The sequence below is a fragment of the Heptranchias perlo genome, chromosome 3, assembly GCF_035084215.1.
Source record: "Heptranchias perlo isolate sHepPer1 chromosome 3, sHepPer1.hap1, whole genome shotgun sequence".
Taxonomy (NCBI): Eukaryota; Metazoa; Chordata; class Chondrichthyes; order Hexanchiformes; family Hexanchidae; genus Heptranchias; species Heptranchias perlo.
The window spans coordinates 83090211-83115755 of record NC_090327.1 but is presented as its reverse complement, the minus strand read 5'-3'; the positions used below and the strand labels follow the sequence as shown (position 1 = coordinate 83115755).

The 25545-nt window shown below is 44.7% G+C and overlaps 1 protein-coding gene across 1 annotated transcript in view; it reads right to left on the bottom strand.

Moving 5' to 3' along the window:
- LOC137308418 (early endosome antigen 1-like) overlaps positions 1–25545 on the bottom strand; it is a 498139-nt gene that overhangs the window by 81265 nt on the left and 391329 nt on the right. Inside the window, exon 27 of the mRNA XM_067977151.1 lies at positions 5276–5443. Coding sequence (XP_067833252.1) covers positions 5276–5443 — 168 coding nt within the window. The remainder of the gene's footprint in view (positions 1–5275; positions 5444–25545) is intronic.

The window sequence follows — 25545 nt, the reverse complement described above, 5'->3', positions numbered from 1 at the left end:
GTGGTCAGTTCTAACACTGCAGTGGGGCCAACAACGAATGAGCCTTTGATGACAGCTTTGGGGCCTACGATCTCTTCAAGTTTTCAATCCATGAAAGAGAGCATGGATAGGGGCTTCCAGGGGATTATTCTCACACTCCTTCATTCTATTCTCATAGTGAGAATAACCCATGACAGTGACAGTGGCATTGGCTCCAAGGGATAGGCTCAAGCTGTCCTCTCTCAGGCTGATAGCACACCTGGTCCCCTGCCATCCTCTGACCCAGTGCCTTTATTGGTCTCACACAGCCAGCTGGCCCAGACTGCCCAGCTGACACCGAGACACAGCAGTCTGCAGCCGGGCCCTCAAGGGCCAGAGCTGCTGGAGGTCGCCGGCCATAGTCATCTCAACTGCCTCCAGTGGATGATCAGCATTCCATCTCTCAGGCTCCTGTGGCAGAGGAAACATCTCGTAGGAGCACTAGAATAAGTGAACGAGTACAGAGGCCAGGCACTATGGGATTGCACTAGGGTGATTTCATTTCAATATTATGAGAAGGAAAGTTGTTAAATCCACAATGTACACAATGTTAAATAAAGAGGGTTATTTTTTAAGTTGGTCTTCGATATTTTTAGTTATGTAGAAGAAAGACCAATGAGGTAGTAGTGTTGGAGGGCATTCAGAAGGTGGGTGGAAGGAGTGGGTCAGATGCTGGGATTGGAGGAGCGTTTGCTTACGAGAATCTGTTGCCTTACAGCTCTAACAGCTGGCAGCATTGCTTGGCGTTGGTCTGGGTCGAAGACAGGGGGATTGAGGACTGGTGCAATAAGAAGGCATCGTGACCACTGCCAGGAAACCAGGCACATACCCGCATTATTCGCTGCCAGACCAGCTGAACATTCAGGGAGCGGAGCCCCTTCCGATTAAAAACTTGGCTGGTTCTTGATGGGGACAACGCAGGCCAACGTGTATACAGGCAATTGCACGTTGCATCTGGGGAAACGCTGCAGTGCGGGCACATCCGACAGCTCTCACCTCCTGATCAGCAGCCTGTGTATTGCTGACTCCTTGCAAAGAGGTCATCCGTCACCAGCTTGATGACCGTATGGACAGCAAACTGACCGATATTGCTTATGTCACCTGTTGCAGTCTGGAATGAGCCTGTGGCATAGAGATTGAGGGCCACTGTAGCCTTCACAACCACAGGCAGTGCTGTGTGTGCCCTGGTGTTTGGCTCTAATTCCTGCTACAACAGGTGACATAGGTCAGTAACTGCCTGCCTGCTGAAGTGCAGTCTTCTCATACGCTGCTCCTATAAGACGTCCTGTTGCGATGCTGTAAAGCCTCCTTTGCGCTTGCCTCCTTCACCCTCTTCTTTGAGCCTGTGCTGCCATGCTTAGTGCTGTTGTTGCTGCTGCTATGACAGCCTCAATGGTAATTCAAGCAATATTCTCATCTTTTCCAATGTAAGGAATCTTACAACACCAGGTTATAGTCCAACTGTTTTATTTGAAAATATCAAGCTTTCGGAGGCTTTCTCCTTCCTCAGGTGAGTGTGGGATTCGGATTCCATGGAAGGTTGCTGCATTTATAGTCAGAGAACAATACCTGGTGATTACAGATAATCATTCCAACTGCCCGTTGTCAAGGCAATCAAAGTGTTCAGACAGAGAGATATTACCTACAGGACCACTGAATACACAAACGGCCAGAACAAAAGACAGACAGAGAGAGAGAGAGAAACATCCGAAAGGAAGAGAAAAACAGAGAATGACCCGTTGTATTAAAAACAGATAACTTTTTTTCGCTGGTGGGGTTACGTGTAGCGTGACATGAACCCAAGATCCCGGTTGAGGCCGTCGCACCTCATCTTTTCCAGTACTCCTGCAGCCAGTGAAGTGACTGGGTACAACTGCAGCCAAAAATCAGCCTTCCAACAATATAGTATGAAAGACTTGCCAAACTCAGCCAAAAAATAGCTCCAAATATCCCCAGCAGCCAAAAACGACTATCCAGAGACATACATAAATAGAGATGGAGATTTCCTTAAAGCCCTGCTTTCGCCTGCTTCTTGAGTGTTCATGCCATGTTTTACTGGGCTGGCTTAAGAATGAGTGAATCAAAAGCTCCCAGGCACTAATTTCCCAAAAGGATCCAAATACAAGCACAGGACTCCTATTAAAATATCTTAATGAGGCCAGTGTTCATTTTAGGCGGCCGGCAGCAACACAACCAATATGGTGGCAAGCGCATTTTGTGCGCACTACTGGTATGGGTCTTCCCTCTGCAAAATTGGTAAGTGGAACACTAATTTTGGGCCTAAAAACTGGGCGAAACACAAACGAATTTCTACCCCGCTGAGTCTGAGGAAAGGCTGAAAGGGAGTATTCTGTACTGGTGAAGGTTTAACCTGAGACATTTGCAGCAACAAGATTAAATGGCAGTTTAAAGTAAGTATTCTAAGGTTGATTGTGGCAAGGCCGTCCATGGGCACAACGTCTGAATGACTTAATGTAGTGTTGCCATGTTGAACTTTATTTATTGAGTGTTTTGACCTCTACGATGAGATGTAATCCTCTTAATTTTCTAGGAGTAACATCAGTAAAACCTGTTCCTTTCTTGATATGATCAAAGTTGCTGAATTGCCAGATAATAAAAGGCTGTTGTTTCTGGCAGCCAGTGTATACTCAAGCCGAGGATTGATCAGACTGCAGCACACCATGAAAATGCAGGCTGCTACATGAAAAGGTGGAGAATGATGGTCTCACTTGTATACAGAAGTTTAAAAGCAGAGTTAACAATCATTTGCTAAACCAGATTGCTTGAGTGAGCAATAGGATGAGGGAAACTTGTAACTTTCCTATTTGTTTACTTGTACTGTTTCCCTTGGTATTTCTGACTCCAAGCAATCAGCACAGACTAGAACAACAACAACTTGCACTTATATAGTGCCTTTAACATAGAAGAATGTCTCAAGGCACTTTACATAGAATTACATAGAATGCGCAGCACACAAACGGGCCATTCAATCCAATAGGTCTATGCCAGGTTTTATGCTCCATATAAGCCTCCTCCCACCCCTTTTCATTTAACCATATCCTTCTATTGCTTTTTCCCTGATGTGTTTATCTAGCTTCCCCTTAAATGCATCTATGCTATTCGCCTCAACTACTCCTTGTGGTAGCAAGTTCCACGTTCTAACCACTCTCTGCGTAAAGAGCTTTCTCCTGAATTACCTATTGGATTTATTAACATTGGATTTCTTATATTTATGGTCCCTAATTTTGGTCTCCCCCACAAGTGGAAACATCTTCTCTACGTCTACCCTATCAAACCCTTTCATAATCTTTAAAGACCTCTATCAAGTCACCCTTCAGCCTTCTTTTTTCTGGAGAAAAGAGCCCCAGCCTGTTCAATTTTTCCTGATAGGTATAATCTCTCATCTGGTATTACCACTTCACGGAGGAACAGACATTGAGCCTTTGTGGGGGAGTTAAGAAAGGTGCCTGTGGTTTGATTGAAGAAATGGGTTTTCTGGAGGCTTTTAAAGGCTTTTAAAGAACAGATAGGTGAAGGGGTTCCATGTGGGAGTTCTAGAGTTAGATTAGAAGGCCAGAGTCAGAGGACCAAAGAGCATGGAAGGGAATGTAAGGCTGGATGAGATTGCAGAGGTAGGTTGGGGTGAGGATTTTAATTTTGATGCATTAGGAGATCGGGAGTTAGCATAGGTCAGTGAGGATGGCAATGGTGGGCAGGTAAGATGTAGTATGGGATAGGATGGGTGGCAGAGTTTGTGGAGGGTTGAGATCAGGAAGCTGGTGAATAGTTTGTTGGAGAAATTGAGACTGGAGCTGACAAAAATGTGGATAAGGGTTTTGGCAGTGGTGGGGCTGAGGTGGGTGACATTGTGAAGGTGGGAGTGTTAGAGATCAAGATCAAGAGTTAGTAAAGGAGTCCATCTTGTATGAAAAGAATTCATTTATATTAAGTTTCATTTTATATTAAGCTCTATAGTTAAAAAGTCTAAGACTGCAAGACTGCAAAAGCAATTGACAATATGTCTGTACAAAGACTGACTATAGCATTCTTTGAAGCCAGCTGGCACATGGTTACATTGATGCTTTCTGTGCAACTCTAGGACCATAATATTTAGCAGGCCTAAAACATCTTGATAGGGACAGGTACTGAAAGTGGGTAAAGGGTTATAGATGCAAAGGCCTGTAGATTAGTGCAGTCTAAAAACAGTATAAATGAGGTGAGATCATAACCACAGGTGGGAAGAAATCAGAAAGGGGAAGAAGTTGGAAGAAGAGAGAGATATAATTGTGCTCAAATGGCTGCAATGTGTTCTTCCGCGACCGTATCTTACGTAATTTCAATGTTGGTTGTGTGTATGTCTGTTCATTTAACCCTTAATAAACCTTCAAGTGTTTAACTGCATGTTGAACTCATTCTTGGCATATAGATGCAGGACTGCAGCCTTTGTCTATAATATTAAAAATTTACATTCCAGTTTTGACACTGGATAGGATAGGAAGTTTGAAACTGAGCTCTGGAGCAAACAGAACACTGAAGTTTCACATATTCTGGTTCAGCTTGAGTGAGCAGTAAGGAATAGGGACGGAGTCAGTGGTAAGAAGTGGGAGTTTTTGGCGGCAGCTCAATAAGATGGCTTTAGTTTTCCTGAGGAATTTCTGGCTCATCCATGACTTAATATCAGGTCGGCTGCCTAGCAGCACAGAGGACACTGTATGGTCTAAGAAAGTGGTGGAGAGATAGGGCTGAGTGTTGCCAGCATGCATATGAAAGCTGACCCTGTGCATATTGGTGATGTCTCCCAGGGACAGCATACACATGAGGAAAAGGAGGAAATGGTATAGCAGTCTCCAGTTCACCTCATTAACTGCGTTTTAAATTTTTTTATGTTAAGGCAACACAGAGTAATTCTGTGATCCAGTGCTCACAGCAGGGAGCTATTCTTGCAGAGAATGAGGGTCTGAGAATCCTGGCTACAATGTAATAGCCTTATCTCCAACCTGCGCTTCTCTCGTGAGTACAGAATGACCCCATACATTTTTACTAAAATTTTAAAAAATGCTGCTACCTTGCTTTAAAGAAAGTGGTTCTCTGCACACTCTATAGTATTCCTTAGTGTGTGGTAAGAGCAAGAAGTCTATCGAGCTACTGATAGAAGAATACTATTGATTCCACAGCTTCATAGGATATATAGAATTATTCACTGAGTTGCATACACTATTAAATATTTATACAGGCCATAGTGTTAACATTACTATACCTCTTCTACGTTATCTTGGAGCTTCTCTTGTAGGGCAGCCATCTCCTTTTCATGTGTAATCAGTTGCTCATCTTTAGTAGCCAAATCTTTGATGTTTTCCTGGTTCTTCTTCAGTGTTTGATTCAATTGAATACTAAGTATTGTTAGTCTCTCTTCATATTTTTGTACCTGAAGAGCAAAAAATTAACTGATTAATCAAAGCTCTCTTTCTCACCAACTGCATTTGGTATGGTAGTATAATATGGTACTGGATTAGTAATTCAGCGACCGTGCATTCACCATAGCAAGCTGTCAAATTGAATTCAATAAATCTAGTAATTAGTGGTTTGGCACCAGAAACCCGATGGATTCTCATAAAAACCCAACTGATTCGCTGATGTCCTTCTGGGAAGGGTCTGACACCAAATGCAGCTACTTTCTGAAGTGACTTAGGAAGCTGCCAGAGTTATGGCTCCCATTGGTGCTAAAGATCTTTCACTGCTGGTCTCTCCAGATCAGAAAGACCCTTTAAGGCAAATTATAGGGGCCTGCCCCAAACAAGCTAATGACCCTGTTAGACAATTTGCAATGGGGTTGGCATCCTTCAATTGGGCGGCTATGGGTTCTGCTCTGCCTCATTTGCTGTTGGTGGGGCGGGCCTACTGGAATTTTGGCACTACTGTTTTTTCTTTACATTCCAGTTAAAACATTATTATGAGGTAAAAACTCTCCCTCAAAGTATTTAATATATGTTTTTAAAGTATTGTAAATTATATAATTTGTTCATGCAACTAATACATAGCTAACATAAATATAATTTAGTAAAAGTTACTTTTAGGTAGGCTTGAGAACTATTATAAATACAGCACAAGATCAGCTGGAAAACAAGAACTTTCAAGAGTAAGAACTGAATTTTAGATCAGAGTCCTTCATTTGAGCTCACATTTGGAACTCGGTTGCCTTTGAAAGTAGAAAATTCAATTAATATCAGAGGTGGAATTTGTAGAGATGGAACATTCCCTTTATTTGTAATGCATGGGGCTAATTCTACCCATTGACTTCAGAAAGCTTTACATAAACAAATATGATTGCTGTTGCCAATTGTGATTTTAGCCTGGAGCAGATTATGCAAAGTTTATTGTCTTTTTGTATCTGCTTTAAATGTAAAAAAATGTATATATTGTCATTATTTTGTACTTTATTGTATTGTTTATGAGTATGACATCAGTTACAGCATATTATTGCAAACAAGTCTTTCGAATTAATGAACTTCTGTTATAAATTGTGCAGTAAATAAGATTCTCTGCTGTAATTATAAACCTTTTGTTTTTCATTATATTTACAGACTGCAAGTTGTTATTTTGTGAATTTTTGCCATTCTTGCTAAAACAAAGGACATTTCTGGCATATAGTTTTATTATTTTCAAGATGTTATGGCTTCTAAATAAATATACATTTTTTGATTCCCAGTTTTCTGAAACCTTACTTGCCAGCCAGTATAACCATTCAGAGCTCGTGCTTTGATTGCAGTTCTAGCTGCAAGGAAAATAATTTTATCTGGCACATAATGTAGCATGTTAATTCAGCATTAATTATGGAATGTGTCAAGCTAAATTTCAGTCAAAGCTCCATGTTAGTCTCCAGAGCTTTCTTAATGACAGTAATTACAGGTCATAAAATAAATCTTCTAAAATTAACATTTTTTCTATGTCTTGATAGGGAGCTGTAAATGGCCAAGCAATACAGATATTTTGATTACTTAAATGTAGCTTCTATTGTTTCAAACAGCTGCCAGAACTGTGAATAGAGTAAAGGTTGACAGAGGTGCCTCATTGTAGATCTCTGAAAGGATATAATATAAAAACCAATCTGATTGTGAAGCCTGAAACATTTTCATAAACTGTCTAAAACTAACAAGGTGCTATATTATGAACATGCTTTTACCTGAGGGAAAAAACCTAAAGATATTAAACTATAATGCATTGATAATAATATTGGGAGTTTCAAAACAAAAAATTCACTGCTGTGTAAAAATTTATATTGGTGAACAAATAATAATATTAGTAATACAGAACTTGCAGTTAAACACATGTAAAAATATTCTGAATCTGTTTTTCCCTTGTTACCTAACAATATAATGAATACTCAAGGGTGTGGATCTAAGGTTAGATCAAATGATTTAACATTTAATAAATGTAACAGTGCTCATATATATGGGGCGTCAGCGGCCCAAAATTTATAGAGCTGCACTTACTGCCCTTTTCCCGCCAGCTGCCATTTTGTTTGGGCCTTCACTGGTGAAGTCCCGGTGTCTGCAAAAGCATGCAGGAGCCTCACAGATGCATTCAATTCAGGGTTCTATAATATTCCAATGCCATTATCAGTGGAAATAGTGGATATAGCGCACAATGCTGGCCTGCCCAGTAGTGCAGGCACGAAATGGCATTTGCAAGTACAATTTAAAGGGACACTCATAGGAACATGGGAATTACGAGACGAAAAAGACCACTGTCCATCTAGTTCGTCTTCTATCATCCTGGGTAGATGGTAGTCACATGATACAAGGATAATGGAGTTGTTGACTAGTCATAGCAATCAATTTCTATCAACTAGTCTACAACAGACCCAGACATGATGTGAGGGAAAGACCAGTGGTAGAGAGCTTTGGGAACCCTAGGTCCAAAGTGACCTGTTCCTCCCATGCATGCAACACTTACCACATAAGGAGGGTTATATTGGATAACACCCCAAAAACAGGCGCTGGGATTGCAGTGCGCAAATAACTCGCGCCCGTTGGTTGCGATGCAGGCAGTATGTAACATTCATGCTGCCTGATGATTTCAATGATCGCTGCGTGCAGCCATTGCTACCTGCGCTATTGATTGGCTGCACGCATCAGCAGGGGGCGCCAATATGGGGAGTGGCTAGCAATACTTAAAGGCAGCCTGTAACTCATAAAGGGGAGGTGCACTGTGGCTGCAGGAAGTGGTGGAAGTCAATTGTGAAGTGAAGCTGCAATATACTGAAGAACGACTGCGCCTGCGAGAAAGCATGCACCAAGGTTCTTGGATGATGCACTAGAAGCTTTGGTGAAAGAGATGGATAGAAGGAGGGGCATCCTATATCCGCAAGGAGTCAAGAGGCCCTCCAGACATATGTTCAAGAGGCAGTGGGAGGAAGTAGCGGATGAGGTCAATGCCAGGAGCGTAGTGCCAAGAACATGGATTCAGTGCAGGAAGAGGTTCAATGACTTGACACGAGGTGAATGAGTTCAACTGTCAAGTGGCATCTCGTACCAACTGCACCACTAGCCTCATCCACAGCTCCACGCACTACACCCCCCATCACCCACCTACCAACAAACTCTTTCAATCAGTAATGAATTCTTCAAATCAGATGCTTCATTTCACCCTCACACATTACCACTGTTGTAAGCCGCACACCCATAATTCACAGGTCACACACAATGGCAGCTATTCAACCATGACAGCCAAATCACCTAAACATCTTGCAGGACACTCACTGACACACTTCCCTCTTTCTTGTAGAAGGTGACACATAACAGTGTACAGCAAGAAAGAACTGGAGGAGGACAGGCACGCCTACACATCCTAACTCCCATGGAGGAGACAGTGCTGGCCATCATTGGAAGGGCCAACGCTGAGGCCGTGGCCACTGGCGGTGCTGGAGGTATCGATGATGAGGGTCTCTGCATATCTAATCCTTTCTCGCTTCCCACTTCTCCTTCATCCCATAATCTTTTCTGACTCAAGTGCTGCAGATGGTGTGAGCACATGTCTTACTTTCTCATCTCCCCACACCACAACCCAACCCACGTCCCTTTGTCATTTCAGATACCTCAGAACACAAACCTGCCCAGTCAGAGGAGGCAGAGGAAGATGACAGTGAAGATGAAGACACACCGTCACTCAATCTTACACTCGCAGCCGCCAGCTCAGAGAATGACACTGCGCATACTTTAGGCGCTAGGATAGAGGAGGGATCTGCACATGGTAAGACACCGGGCACAAGTGCGCAGGAGCCAGGGCAGAGGGAACAGATACCACAGGTGCCAGCTCGCACACTAGTTCTGCTGCAGGCAAGTCAGATGATGACTTCGATGGGCCAGCTACAGAAGAAGGTTGATGGGCGTACATAACCAAATGTTTTGGGCACTGGAAAGCCTGCGCACAATGTCAAGGAGCATGGAGGAGTCCAGCTCCAAATTGGCACAGGGCTTTGTGCGGAACTTGGAGCCCATCCTTTCCCATATGAAACGTGTGGTCACCTCCATCAGCATACCTGTGGAACCCACCATGATATAACATCTGATGACCGATGTCACAGCTTCCATTGCAGCACAAACATCTGCCATCAAAGGTCTGACTGCTGCATTTGGAGCTCAGGCTGCTGCTATCTAGGTACTACTGTTGAAAGGGTTTTCCATGGTGTCACAGCACTCCAGCAATCTATTCTCCAACAGATAACCAGGATTGCTGAGGCACCGCCCCAGGAGAGTGGCTGTGGCACCATGGAAGACAAACCTGCTGTCCTCTCAGGGTGACAGTATTCCTGCTCCCACCCCTGTCACTCCACCAGTGCCCTTGCTGTTGCCTGTCAGCTAGCCAGGTCTGACTGCTGCAGCCCAGGCTGAGATGGTGCAGTCTGAAGCCGGGGCCTCTCGGCCCAGAGCTGCTCGAGGTCATCCTCCAAGGCCATCTGCAGTCTCCTCAATTGAAGGTCAGCAGCCTTCCACTACCTGTGCTGCAGCCACTGGGGATGCACCTCGTAGGAGCACTAGGAAAGGTAAAGGCACACAAACAACAGGCACTATGAGAATGCACAAGGGTGAATAGTCTCATTTTGTTTGCACCATTTCATGTGTTAATTTATAAATGTGGATTTGAATTTGCATTTGGTGGTGGTTTTTACTTCTGCGATGAGCTGAGGGAGGAAGCAATGTGTAATCATAAGGAGGACGATTTGATGGTCATGTGGGAGAGGAAAGGTAAGGAGTATGGGACTGCTGGTGAATGGAGAGGTGTCGTTGAGGTTACTGGTATCGCTCATTAATCATCTGATTAAGCAGAATCCTGGCAGAGAGGGCCAGTCTACCTTGTAGCCTCCCTGCCTCTTCCTGCTGCACTTCCTGCTCCTCCTCATTCTCTTCTACCTCTTGCTCAGGTTCTCGCCGGATAGGCAGTGGCAAGGGCTGCGCCCTTCAAAATGGCGAGGTTGTGTAGCATGCAGCATATAACGACAAATTTTGATACCCGCTCAGTTGAGTACAGCAAGGCTCTTCCACAGCGGTCCAGGCAGCGGAAGCGTTGCTTGAGGATGCCTACAGTGTGTTCTATGATGTTCCATGTGGCAGCATGTCTCTCGTTGTAGGCCTGCTGTGCACGTGTGCATGCGTTCCAGACCGGAGTTATGAGCCATTTCATGACAGGACTAGACAGACTGGATGCAGGGAGGATGTTTCTCCTGGCTGGGGGGTCCAGAACGAGGTGTCACAGTCTTGGGATACGGGGTAGGACATTTAGGACTGAGATGAGGAGAAATTTCTTCACTCAGAGGGTGGTGAACCTGTGGAATTCTCTACCACAGAAGGCTGTGGAGGCCTAGTCACTGGATATATTTAAGAAGGAGCTAGATAGATTTCTAGACACAATAGGCATCAAGGGGTATGGGGAGAGAGCGGGAATATGGTATTGAGATAGAGGATCAGCCATGATCATATTGAATGGTGGAGCAGGCTCGAAGGGCTGAATGGCCTATTCCTGCTCCTATTTTCTATGTTTCTATGAGGGGATAACCCTTGTCGCCCAGTAGCCAGCCTCTGACTTGCTGTGCTGGTTGAAATATAGGTGGCACGGAGAACTGCCGCAGAATGAAGGAATCATGACTGTTGCCAGGATAACGGGCACATTCACCTGCATGATGCACAGCGTCTACTCGCATACCAGCTGCATATTGAGGGAGCGGAATCCCTTTCTGTTCATGAACATAGCTGAGTTCAGATGTGGAGCATGCATGGCAATATGCGTGCAGTCAATGGCACCCTGTACCATGGGGAAGCCTGCAATGCAAGCGAACCCTCGTGTCTGCTCCTGCTATTTGTCTCTGGCAAGAGGGAATGAAATGAATCTGTTTCTGAGCATGTAGAGCCTCAGTGACCTCCCTTATACAGCAGTGCACTGCAAACTGTGAGATGTTGCTTATATCTCCAGCAGCAGCCTGAAAGGCACCAGAGCTGTTAAAATTAAGCCACGCGGTTACTCTTGCAGCCACAGGCAATGCTGTCCTTGCCCTGTTTTGAGGCTGCAGCAGTTGCCAAATTTCAGTCACGATCTCTTTAGTGAACCGCAGACGTCTGATGCACTGGTTGTCGCTGAAGTTGAGGTAAGAGATTTGGTCCCTGAAGGCCCTCCTTGGATATAGCCTCCTGCTGAGTGCCCTGCTTTTCCTCCTCCCTCTTCTAGCAGCTTGTCCTACTCTGCGTGGCCTCTCTTCATTCTCCCAGTTGTGCTCAATTCCCAGAGGAAACCCTACCAGACCACCCATGTCTGGAAGCAACTTTTTTCAACACAAAATTTGCAAGACAAGCCAGACCACTCTCGATAGAATATTGAAAGCCAAGTATAGGAAAAACACATGCAATTGCACCAGCAGCCAGAGTAAATAATCCAGCAACTAACCTGTAATCTGTAACTCTTGCATGATCCCTTTAAATGGCACTGGTGGGGGTTCTTTCATGTCGTTCAACTCCTGTTCAGTTGTGCGAGGTTAAGAGGTACAGTTGGCTGGAGTTTCAAAATGTCACCAGGTGCTTCAAATCAACGTTGCACACTGATTCGCGTCATAATCTCCCCATTCTGTATGCTGCCGGCGTTCGTTAAGTGCGTGCGCACAAACGCCTTTACCAAGATGGCGTCCTGCGCACTTTACGTCAGAAGTGTGCGCACACATCTCAGATGCCATTTTCGGGACTTAGGTGTCCATGTAGTGCCTACAAAACGCTACCCAATTTTGCCCCATCATGTCTCAAATTACTGATATATTGTATCCCAAAATGTTATTTTCTGAAAGAAATCTATCTAATTTACATTTCAATTAATCAATACCAACTGCTTCCACCATCTCCCCAGGGAGTCCGTTTCACAGACTGACCCACACGGTCACTGAAATATTGCTTCAGCGGATTACTTTTGAATTTACCCCCCCTTCAAGCGCAGGCCGTGTAGTCTGGTTCTGTTGTTCTGGACAAGGTGAAACAGCTTTTCATGGTCTACATTTTCTAGTCCCTTTAGAATCCTAAAAACTGCAATTGTATCACCTCTCGACCTTCTCTTCGAGAATATATTCTGATATTATTTGTCTGACTGCAAAAATGAAAAAAAAATCACCACCTGCCAAGGACATTCAGAATAGACTATACAGTGCATTAATAATTTTCTTATTTTCCTATAAAAGGCTCGAATTATTTGGTTCCATCTATAGCAAACATCCCCAGACATAATAAATCTGTTACTAGTAATCCTCACTGATTTACTCTAACCTTCAAGCTATGGTGCTGATGGAACATAGAAGGACATCACATTGTCATCTGGTATGATATTTGACAACTTATTGTGTTACATCAAGACAGTACGAAATTACCTTTACCAAAATCCATCTCTAGTTAATAATGAAATGCAATAGTGGCACTCAGAATGCGTAATACAGGAACAGCATAAAGTAAAGCAGTAGGAGAGATCAAAAATGGACTATTATGGCGACATAATTAAAAAGCCAGTTTGGTAGATCAGTATAATGTTTCTAATAGAATGTCATGGAGAGAGCACAGCATATCATTCTATGCAATCCCTTCTTGCAAAATTCAGAGAGAAGAAAAAACCTTATGTGCATACAGTAGGTATATTCTCAATAATGTGAGGTTCAGAATTCCAAACAATCTTTCTTTATATATAAGACATTATTGATCATACTTGATTTCCCAAAAGATCAACTTTGATAGGCTACAGTTATCTGTATCAAATGTGAATGAAAAGCTATTATGACAAACTAAAACCAAAATGTACAAAGCATCCCAGAATTGCTGTTGTATGAAAATATGCACCACATAGTGAATAATCTGATATCTCGCTGAAAAAAATCAAATCCATTTATGGAATTAAATAGTTTGTATTTAATTACATTACAAAGTCATATATTTTATACTCACTGGGGCTTTATAACAAGCCAATCTATCAAAAATCACAATCATAAGGAACTATTTCATTAAGTTGGTATTTTTTTCTCTCCACAAGAAATAAAAGTATACTTGTAACTTGTCATTTGCTAAAGCAGCAGAAAGGAGAAAGATGTAGCAGCCTGACACTATTAAATACTGTTCAAGAAATGATTGAACGTCCCATCATCTGGAAACTTGAAGGTTTATGGTGGGAGTCGGAGGTTAATAGCCTCGTTAGAGAGAAGCAGGTATGTTAGTTAACAGGGAAAGTTTCCACAGATGAAGAAATAATTTACTTTTTGGCCCATATTGGTCCAAGATATCCTCTCCATAGGACAGCATTACAGTATGCCTGGTAACAGGTGGAGTTAGAGATCTTGATGGAACAGCTGACTATTACACTGTTCATATCCCTCCCCATCTCTGTAACCTCCTCCAGCCCTACAACCCTCCGAGAACTCTGTGTTCCTCCAATTCTGGCCTCTTGTGCATCCCCGATTTTCTTCGCCCCTCCATTGGCGGCCGTGCCTTCAGTTGGCTAGGCCCTAAACCTCTCCGCCTCTCTATCCTCCTTTAAGACGCTCCTTAAAACCTACCTCTTTGATCAAACTTTTGGTCACCTGTCCTAATATCTCCTTATGTGGCTTGGTGTCAAATTTTGTCTGATAACGCTCATGTGAAGCGCCTTGGGGCATTTTGCTATGTTAAAGGTGCTATATAAATGCAAGTTGTTGTTGTAGTATGAGTGGGCTCCCAAGTGATAGCAATGAATCACAGAATTTTACAACATAGAACAAAGCCATTCAGTTCATTGTACTTGTGCCAGCTCTCTGAAATAGCTATCCACTTAGTCCCAATCCCCTGCCCATTCCCTTTTAAATTAATATTTTTCAAATATTTATCTACTTCCCTTTTAATAGTTATTATAGATTTTGCTTTCACCACTGTTTCTGGTAGGGCATTCCATGGCCTAACAACCCTCTGTGCATAAAAATAAATTTTCTTAATCTCTCTGTACCTTAATCATCTCCTGTTTGAATGTTTCCTGGGAAGCTGTAGCTTGGTGGGCTTTTCATTTTGGCGCCGCATATTGAATTCTGGGAAAGTGAAGGGTAACATTAAATTCAGGGAAGCATCTCTACAAGAAACTAGGACAGTGACTGCGTACACATACAGACAGCCACCAGATGGCTTTTACCTGGAGTCATAAGGTACCATAAACTGTCACCAGCTAAGAAGCTGATGGACAACACACCTTTGTTTGGAAGTCGGCCAAGCGATTTGTTAACGGAACATTAATGCTGGTTTATGGCACTTGCCTGTGGCTTAAGTGCTATAGATGTTAAAAGAAATATAAATACGGTCAGGAAACACTGGCCTGGTTGGAACATGTGAAAGTTGACCATCAATAATTTTTGATCTATGTCTATCTGATTTGATTGGCTGGATAGAAGGTACTCATGTGATTTAGTTAACCCTTCTTAACTGGAGATTAAAATTGAAACCCAGAAAATTAATTTTAAGTGAAATTCAAGGAATAAAAAGGGCAATCTCTTTGTCTCAAGTGGAAGTCAGATGTAGTAAGGTCAGAGTAAAAGATCAACAAATCAGTCCTCTGTAATGTTGTCAAACCAAGTTGAAACAACCCAAGTTCAGCCTACTGAGCAATTCAAGCATAAAGAGCTTAAGAGTTGAAGATGTATGGTTGATAGATATTCTGTACTCAACCATTAAAAATGAAACTTGCAACGTATATCGCCATTGTATTTAATCTTATGCCTTCAAAGATGGTGTGAGTCCGACAGGCCTTGTCAAGCAGCTGAGCCAGGAAGCAAAAAAGACGAAGGCATATGATGGCAGCGCAGACTGACTCACCACAGGCGTTCCCGAGGAGAGGCGGTGTATCTAAGAGGAAGTTGAACAACCGGCACTAAAAAGTCAATCTACTGAGGAACCACATGTTAAACAAATTGATCTATATGGCGACCTTGGACTGAACCATTCTCAGCTAAGGCTGAAGCACAGCAAGACATTAAAGTCCATTGGTGCTGAATAATTTAAATATTCTATCAATTTTATAATTTCTGCTTAAATTTCTAATATCTTTAACAACTATAAGAGAATGCGCAATGTAACATGATTATAAACTCATTGTATATTGAATAGCCATTTTAAAATGAATCTTAATGAAATGCTGACAATAATGCTTATCGTATGAGAATAATAGTGTGTTAACGTAGATGTGCATTAAATTTAGTATAGTTACAACATTTGTGTCTGACTCTGTGTCTGATAATTTTGACAAATGGAATTAACTCATTTTTCTTGGATTGTACTAAGGTTTTATGTTAATTGGCTTGAGACATAACTACTCTAGACTGGTTTGTAAAGTGGTTCAGATTGAGATGAAGCAGCATCTTATAAACCTTAGATTTATATGGTGGAAATCCAATCCAATCCGTATACATGCGCAAGGAGAAAGGGCAAAGATTGGTCCGATGTATTCAGAGCAAACATCAGAAGATCCAAGAGTGTTTTCTATCTGCACGGGATGTGTTCTATCAGCTACCCACACTACCTTACACTGCCACTGATGGTACCATCCCTGCATGTTAGCTGCAGTTGTTGTTGGAGAAGACATAGCTCGGTCAGTGCTTCTCTGGTAATTCAGAGCATCTGCAGGCAGAGCTCTTCTGGCAAATCCAGATGGGTATACCTCTGCCTGGAATTGTGCGTTTTAGGGTGCCACCAAGTAGACAAAATCTGCCTCTGGTGCAGCGTAAACTGGCTGGCATTCCTCTGCTGCTTCTCCTCCTCTTCTCAAAAGAAAACATAAGTAAAGGGAATTCCCATAGGGAAACCCATTGTAACAATACTGTGGACATTCTAAAAAAGGTGAGATTGCCAAAACAACTGAGACAAGACCTTCTGAGCATCTAAGTCCTGATATACAAAAGAGGAACAAAAATCAGCAAAAAAAGTTGGAAAAATAGTTTCAAAATTGCATTTCTGCACACAACACAGCCCCTAGCAAACTTGGACATCCATTTCATATTGGTGGGTTTATGACTCTGTTCTATTCCAGCACTAACTCCTTGAAATTGTGTGGAAGGCTAAATGATGTCAGCAGAACTTCATTTAAATATTGCAAATGTGAAAGTGGTGGCTGCTTCCTATGCCACTTGAAAACCTAACCAGAAAATTAAGTGGCAACTAAATGGGTGGAGAACCAGTGTAATCAATCACCATCCATATTTTCAATAGGTAACACCCATTTTACACCCTTTTATTATAAAATCTATCTTACAGTGGGAATAACCAGCTCTATCATCACAATAAAGCACAGCATTAAGAACTCGGTTTTAAGTGTTCAGATAAAATCTTGCTCAGCAAACCAGCAAAAGTAGTCATACATCACAAAGAATTCCTAAAATTACTAGATTCATCCTCATCGAGGTGATCAAGACTTTGCAATCATACTTTCATCACTGTTAGGATTTTAGTACCATGGGCATTCTTTTCAATCTACTCCATTTACTCAGTTTTGGTTGTTCCAGACCTAGCTGCTGTTCAAGTGTCAAACTTTTAGGGGTTGATCTTCCTCTCCCGTGCATCAGGCAGAAAAACTGGGGGTATTCGACCGTGCACCCCATTTTGTGCCTAGGTTTTCTGATGGGGTTTTGCAATTGGGGCATGTTGGGGGTATGCCTTTTCTGCTCTGGGCATTCTGATGCATTGGCGGGAGGCTAGGGCTGTGCGTTTTCAAAAGATGGAGTAAAGAACATTGCTACAGAAGGAGCTTTAAAATTGTCCAAACTGATTTTTTTGACGAGATTAGTCCTGGCATTGCACCACTGATTGTTTATTTGGATTGTATGTTTATTTCTTTTTGTTTGGTTTCAACTTTACTACTGGACCCGCAGCTGCAGAGAGAAGAGGTAGAAGGAGAGGAGCTTGCAGGAGGCCTTACCCAACTAGAGTGAACAGGCCAAGAACTTCATACCTGCAGTTCAGCAAGGAGCAGCGTGTAAGGAGGCTGTGCTTTACCAGGGAGGCCATCACAGAACTATGTCACCTGCTGCAGTACCAACTGCAGCCCGGCACCAGGTCACCCTTGTCCTTGTCTTGTGCTCTGAAGATGACTCTGGCCCTGAATATTTATGTCTCAAGATTATTCCAGGCTGCAGCATTTGACATTAGCTACATTGGTCAATCCGCTGTGCATTCCTGAATCGAGCAGTTGATGGATGCGCTGTTCTTTTTTTTTATTTGTTCATGGGATGTGGGCGTCGCTGGCAAGGCCAGCATTTAATGCCCATCCCTAATTGCCCTTGAGAAGGTGGTGGTGAGAAGTCTTCTTGAACCGCTGCAGTCCGTGTGATGAAGGTTCTCCACAGTGCTGTTAGGAAGGGAGTTCAAGGATTTTGACCCAGCGACGATGAAAGAACGGCTATATATTTTCAAGTCGGGATGGTGTGTGACTTGGAGGGGAACGTGCAGGTGGTGTTGTTCCCATGTGCCTGCTGTCCTTGTCCTTCTAGGTGGTAGAGGTCGTGGGTTTGGGAGGTGACGTCAAAGAAGCCTTGGCTAGTTGCTGCAGTGCATCCTGTGGATGGTACACACTGCAGCCACAGTGAGCCGGTGGTGAAGGGAGTGAATGTTTAAGGTGGTGGATGGGGTGCCAATCAAGCAGGCTGCTTTGTCCTGGATGGTGTCGAGCTTCTTGAGTGTTCTTGCAGCTGCACTCATCCAGGCAAGTGGAGAGTATTCCATCACACTCCTGACTTGTGCCTTGTAGATGGTGGAAAGGCTTTGGGGAGTCAGGGGGTGAGTCACTGGCCACAGAATGCCCAGCCTCTGACCTGCTCTTGTAGCCCCAGTATTTATGTGGCAGGTCCAGCTAAGTTTCTGGTCAATGGTGACCCCCAGGATGTTGATGGTGGGGGATTCGGCGATGGTAATACCGTTGAATGTCAACGGGAGGTGGTTAGATTCTCTCTTGTTGGAGTTGGTCATTGCCTGGCACTTGTCTGGTGCGAATGTTACTTGTCACTTATCAGCCCAAGCCTGGATGTTGTCCAGGTCTTCCTGCATGAGGGCACAGACTACTTCATTATCTGAGGGGTTGCGAATGGAACTGAACACTGTGCACTCATCAGCGAACATCCCCATTTCTGACCTTATGATGGAGGGAAGGTCATTGATGAAGCAGTTGAAGATGGTTGGGCCTGGGACACTGCCCTGAGGAGCTCCTGTAGCAATGCCCTGGGGCTGAGATGATAGGCCTCCAACAACCACTACCATCTTCCTTTGTGCTAGGTATGACTCCAGCCACTGAAGAGTTTTCCCCCTGATTCCCATTGACTTCAATTTTACTAGGGCTCCTTGGTGCCACACTCGGTTAAATGCTGCCTTGATGTCAAGGGCAGTCACTCTCACCTCACCTCTGGAATTCAGCTCTTTTGTCCACGTTTGGACCAAGGCTGTAATGAGATCTGGAGCCAAGTGGTTCTGGCAGAACCCAAAGTGAGCATCGGTGAGCAGGTTATTGGTGAGTAAGTGCTGCTTGATAGCACTGTCGACGACACCTTCCATCACTTTGCTGATGATTGAAACTAAGCTGATAGGAAGGTAATTGGCCGGATTGGATTTATTCTGCTTTTTAAGGACAGGACATACCTGGGCAATTTTCCACATTGTTGGGTAGATGCCAGTGTCGTAGCTGTACTGGTACAGTTTGGCTAGAGGCGCGGCTAGTTCTGGAGCACACAACTTCACCTCCTTCCCTGTGAAGCCTACGAATCACGAAAACAGGGCTTTGGGCTTTGCCAGGATTGCAGGCTTCCTCCAAGTGCAGGGTATCATCGATTGCACACGCATAGTCTTGCATGCTCCAACACAAAACCTCAAAGTATACATGAACAGTAAGGGCTTCCACTTGCTAAACGTGCAGGTGGTGTGCGTTGACACACAGCGCATCATGTGGGTAAGTGCTTGGTTTCCTGGAAGCAGTCATGATGCCATCATTCTGTGCCAATCCTCAATCCCTTTTCTTTTTCACTCAGATCATCAGGTCAGAGGCTGGCTGCTTGGGGACATGGGGTAGTCTCTGCACATGTGGCTCGCTACACCTGTCAAAAACCTGTGCACAGACATCGAGATGAGACACAATCAAAGCCATTCCTCCACCAGAGCACTGATCGAGCAAACAATCAGCATCCTGAAGCAACAATTCTGCTGCCTGGATAGGTCTGGAGGCGTCCTGTAGTGCAGCCCCCAGAGAGTCTCCAGAATTGTTGTCATATGCTGCATGCTGCACAACTTTGCCTTGAAAAGGGGTCAACTCATTGAACCACCTGTGGAGAAAGATGTGGAGGCAGAGCAGGAATAAAGAAGAGGAAGCTACAGAGGGTGACGAGGAAGTGCAAGGCCACCAATCCTGCCAGCCACAAGAGCTCTTCAACAGTAGGTCATCAAGAATGCTTCAACTAAACAATCCCTATTCACCTGCACCAACAGTCCTGCCCAACATCAGTCCCAGTCCTTCCACAATCCTTAGGATTGCATTCAACCCAAGACCAGCATGGATATTCTGTCAAATCAATTTGCCAGGTCTGCAAATACTCACCAAACAAACTCTGCACACTAAGAATTCCATAAAAAGTATTATTTACAATTAAAGAAACACATCCAAATATTAACGATCACCCTGGTTGCAAGCCCGTGTGGCTGTCTCATGTGCTCTCCTACCTAGTCTGGTGCTCAAGCGGTGCTACCCCAGTGACTTCAGCATGGGCTGTGGAAGGCTGCTGTGCCTGCTTCAGATGGCCGTGGTCGGCGACCTAAAGAAGCTCAGACCTGAGAGAGCTTGGCTGCAGACTCAGCATTTTGGCAGGGCAGTCTGGCCCAGCTGGCTTTCTAGTACTAGGATGGGCATTGGTTGAGGTGGTGAAGGGGGAGCACGAGTGCTTTTATGCTGAGTGAGGACAACATGTTCCCCGCCAATGGATTTCCTGCAAGCCTTGCTATCTTGTGGAGATGATAGAGCCCAGAGCCTGAATGCATTAGTCTGAGCTTTGGATTAAAGTTGTCATTGCTGGTTACACAGTTTCCTGAATTGAGGTCCCCTGCTGCAGAATGCATACAGCTGACCACATGCTCTGTGGTTGACTGCATTACTACAGTGCCATATGCGAGGACACCACACAAGTTGGGAGTGGACTCCTACATACTGTCCGGCATGGTGTGAAAGCTCAATGCCAGGCAGCTCAATGCATCAAATAATTGCTGTGTACAGCTACAAGTCCTCATCTGTGCCCACTATACCAGAGTTAAGATGTGAGCTCGCCCTCTGGAGAGCTGTGCCTTGTGCTACCCTTTCCTCCTGCCCTTGCATGGATGAATGGACCTGGAAAGAGGGGAGAGCGGCAAATAGTAGCAGTTAGTGGCAAGGGAAAGCAGTAACAGATGTGTGGCAGCTCTATGCACCATCAGGTTTCATGTAACAAAAGAACAACTTGCATTTATGCACATCACAGGAGCATTATCAAATAAAATTTGACATCGAGCCACATAAGGAGATATTAAGACAAGCTTGGTCAAAGAGTTAGGTTTTAAGGAGTGTCTTAAAGGAGGAGAGGAGGAGAGGTTTAGGGAGGGAATTCCAGAGCTTAGGGCCTAGGCAGCTGAAGGCACGGCTGCCAATGGTGGAGCGATTAAAATTGGGTATGCGCAAGAGGCCAGAATTGGAGCAGCGCAGGGATCTCGGAGGGTTGTAGGGCTGGAGGAAGTTACAGAGATGGGGAGGGGTGAGGCCATGGAGGGATTTGAAAACAAGCATGAGAATTTCAAAATTGAGGCGTTGCCAGACTGGGAGGCAATGTAGTTCAGCAAGCTCGGGAGTGATGGGTGAACGGGACTTGGTGCGAGTTAGGATGTGGGCAGCAGAGTTTTGGATGAGCTCAAGTTTATGGAGGGTGAAAGATGGGAGGTAGACCAGGAGAGCATTGGAATAGTCAAGTCTAGAGATAACAAAGGCATGAATGAAAGTTTCAGCAGCAGATTAACTGAGGCAGAGGCAGAGATGGGAGATGTTACAGAGGTGGAACTAGACGGTCTTAGTGATGGAGCGGATATGTGGTCAGAAGCTCATCTCAGGGTCAAATAGGACGGCAAGGTTGCAAAAGGTCTGGTTCAGCCTCAGACAGCGGCCAAGGAGAGGGATGGAGTCAGTGGCTAGGGAACGGAGTTTGTGGCAGGGACCGAAGACAACGGCTTCGGTCTTCCCAATATTTAGTTGGAGGAAATTTCTGCTTATCGTCGGACAAGCAGCATGACAAAATCAGAGGCAGTGGAGAGGTTGTGACAGGTGGTGTTGAGGTAGAGCTGGGTATCATCGGCATACATGTGGAATCTGACGTTTTCTGATGATGTCGCCAAGGGGCAGCGTGTAGTTGAGAAATAGGAGGGGGGCCAAGGATAGATGCTTGGGGGACTCCAGAGGTAACGGTGCGGGGGCCGGAAGAGAAGCCATTGCAGGTGATACTCTGGCTACGACTGGATAGATAGGAATGGAACCAGGCGAAGGCAGTTCCACCCAGTTGGATGACGGAGGCGAGGCGTTGGAGGAGGACGGTGTGGTCAACTGTGTCAAAAGCTGCAGACAGGTCGAGAAGGATGAGGAGGGATAGTTTACCATGGTCACAGTCACATAGGATGTCATTTGTGGCTTTGATAAGGGCCGTTCCAGTGCTGTGGCAGGGGCGGAAACCTGATTGGGGGGGTTCAAAGATGGAGTTGCGGGTAAGATGGGCATGGATTTACAGAGTGCGCGAGTGAGGGAGTTCAGCCTGAAGAGAAAAGAAGGGGAAGATAGCCAAACATCCCCCAGGATAATCATCTATTCCCTCAAATACCTATCCGATTTTCCCGTAAATTTTTTTTCACACCATCTGACTACTGTCTCCCTGGGCAGTCCATTCCACGTCCACCATCCTTGTGTGAATTAGTTACATCTTAAATCTAAACTCTCTAAGCTGTGTCCTTGGTTCTAGAGTTTGTGGCAATCTCAAATATATTGTCGGGGTTTAATTTATCTGTCCCTCGGAGATCTTGAGTACTTCAGTAACATTTCCCGGAGCCTTCCGTTCTTCAGGGTAAACAATTGTAAACAATTTTACAACACCAAGTTATAGTCCAACAAATTTATTTTAAATTCCACAAGCTTTCGGAGGCTTCCTCCTTCCTCAGGTGAACGGTGTGGAAATGAAATTTTCGAATCCTTCGCATTTGAAAATCACAGAACAATGCCTGGTGATTACTGCCCGTTGCCAAGGCAATCACAGTGAGCAGACAGAAAGGTTTCTCTGTTTTTTTTCCCTGTTTGTTTTTTTGTTGAATGTGTATTCGGGGGTTCTGCAGATGACACCTCTCTGTCTGAACACGGTGATTGCCTTGGCAACGGGCAGTTGCAGGGGCAGTCTGTAAACACCATGTATTATTCAATATGTATAAATGCGTAGGCTTCAAGGAGATCTTGAAACATTTACCTGAGGAAGGAGAAAATCTCCGAAAGCTTGTGAATTTAAAATAAAATTGCTGGACTATAACTTGGTGTTGTAAAATTGTTTACAATTGTCAACCCCAGTCCATCACCGGCATCTCCACATCAAAAAAAAAGAGAGAGAGAGAGAAGGAAGACAGTCAATGACCCGTTATATTAAAAACAGATAACATTTTTTCGCTGGTGGGGTTACGTGTAGTGTGACATGAACCCAAGATCCCGGTTGAGGCCGTCTTCATGGGTGCGGAACTTGGCTATCAATTTCTGCTCGACGATTTTGCGTTGTCGTGTGTCTCGAAGGCCGCCTTGGAGTATGCTTACCCGAAGGTCGGTGGCTGAATGTCCATGACTGCTGAAGTGTTCCCCGACAGGGAGAGAACCCTCCTGTTTGGCGATTGTTGCGCGGTGTCCGTTCATCTGTTGTCGCAGTGTCTGCATGGTCTCGCCAATGTACCATGCTCTGGGGCATCCTTTCCTGCAACGTATGAGGTAGACAACGTTGGCCGAGTCACAGGAGTATGAACCGTGCACCTGATGGGTGGTGTCCTCTCGTGTGATGGTGGTATCTGTGTCGATGATCTGGCATGTCTTGCAGAGGTTACCGTGGCAGGGTTGTGTGGTGTCGTGGACGCTGTTCTCCTGAAAGCTGGGTAATTTGCTGCGAACGATGGTTTGTTTGAGGTTGGGTGGCTGTTTAAAGGCGAGTAGTGGAGGTGTGAGGATGGCCATAGCGAGGTGTTCGTCATCATTGATGACATGTTGAAGGCTGCGGAGAACATGGCGTAGTTTCTCCGCTCCGGGGAAGTACTGGACGACGAAGGGTACTCTGTTGGTTCCGACGGGCCACAGCGATTTTTCGCTGTGGCCCGTCGGAACTGTCGATCGATGAGTCGAGCATCATATCCCGTTCTTACTAGGGCGTCTTTCAGCGTCTGTAGTTGTCCATCGCGTTCCTCCTCGTCTGAGCAGACCCTGTGTATTCGCAGGGCCTGTCCATAGGGGATGGCCTCTGTGACGTGGTTAGGGTGGAAGCTGGAAAAGTGGAGCATCGTGAGGTTGTCCGTGGGCTTGCGGTAGAGTGAGGTGCTGAGGTGCCCGTCTTTGATGGAGATTCGTGTGTCCAAGAAAGAAACTGATTCTGAGGAGTAGTCCATGGTGAGCTTGATGGTGGGATGGAACTTGTTGATGTTATCGTGTAGTCTCTTTAGTGATTCCTCGCCGTGGGTCCATAGAAAGAAAATGTCGTCAATGTATCTGGTGTATAGTGTTGGTTGGAGGTCCTGTGCAGTGAAGAAGTCCTGCTCGAACTTGTGCATGAAAATGTTGGCGTATTGGGGTGCGAATTTGGTCCCCATGGCTGTTCCGTGTGTTTGGGTAAAGAATTGGTTATTGAATGTGAAGACATTGTGATCCAGGATGAAGCGGATGAGTTGTAGGATGGCGTCTGGAGATTGGCTGTTGTTGGTGTTGAGTATTGATGCTGTCGCAGCGATGTCGTCATCGTGGGGGATACTGGTGTAGAGTGCCGAGACGTCCAACGTGGTGAGAAGTGACTACTCACCATCATCACACGAGAGGACACCACCCACCAGGTGCACGGTTCATACTCCTGTGACTCGGCCAACGTTGTCTACCTCATACGTTGCAGGAAAGGATGCCCCAGAGCATGGTGCATTGGCGAGATCATGCAGACGCTGCGACAATGGATGAACGGACACCGCGCAACAATCGCCAAACAGGAGGGTTCTCTCCCTGTCGGGGAACACTTCAGCAGTCATGGACATTCAGCCACCGACCTTCGGGTAAGCATACTCCAAGGCGGCCTTCGAGACACACGACAATGCAAAATCGTCGAGCAGAAATTGATAGCCAAGTTCCGCACCCATGAGGACGGCCTCAACCGGGATCTTGGGTTCATGTCACACTACACGTAACCCCACCAGCGAAAAAATGTTATCTGTTTTTAATATAACGGGTCATTGACTGTCTTCCTTCTCTCTCTCTCTTTTTTTGGGGGTTTGTATATTCGGTGGCCTTTTAGGTGACACCTTTCTGTCTGCTCACTGTGATTGCCTTGGCAACGGGCAGTAATCACCAGGCATTGTTCTGTGATTTTCAAATGCAAAGGATTTGAAAATTTCATTTCCACACCGTTCACCTGAGGAAGGAGGAAGCCTCCGAAAGCTTGTGGAATTTAAAATAAATTTGTTGGACTATAACTTGGTATTGTGAAATTGTTTACAATTGTCAACCCCAGTCCATCACCGGCATCTCCACATCAGGGTAAACAAGCCAGGTTCATCAACCTCTCCTCACAGCTCAGATACCTGAAGCAGTATATCAATTTCATTGTCCTTTTCTGCATTGCTCCCAATGTCTGGATATCCTAGCTGTATTACGGAAGCCAGAATTATACCAGCACCATGTACGGACTCATTATTAACTTCCTGGGGTTTGTGCTTTATCCCTCTGACTAAACATTTGAAGATCCAGTTA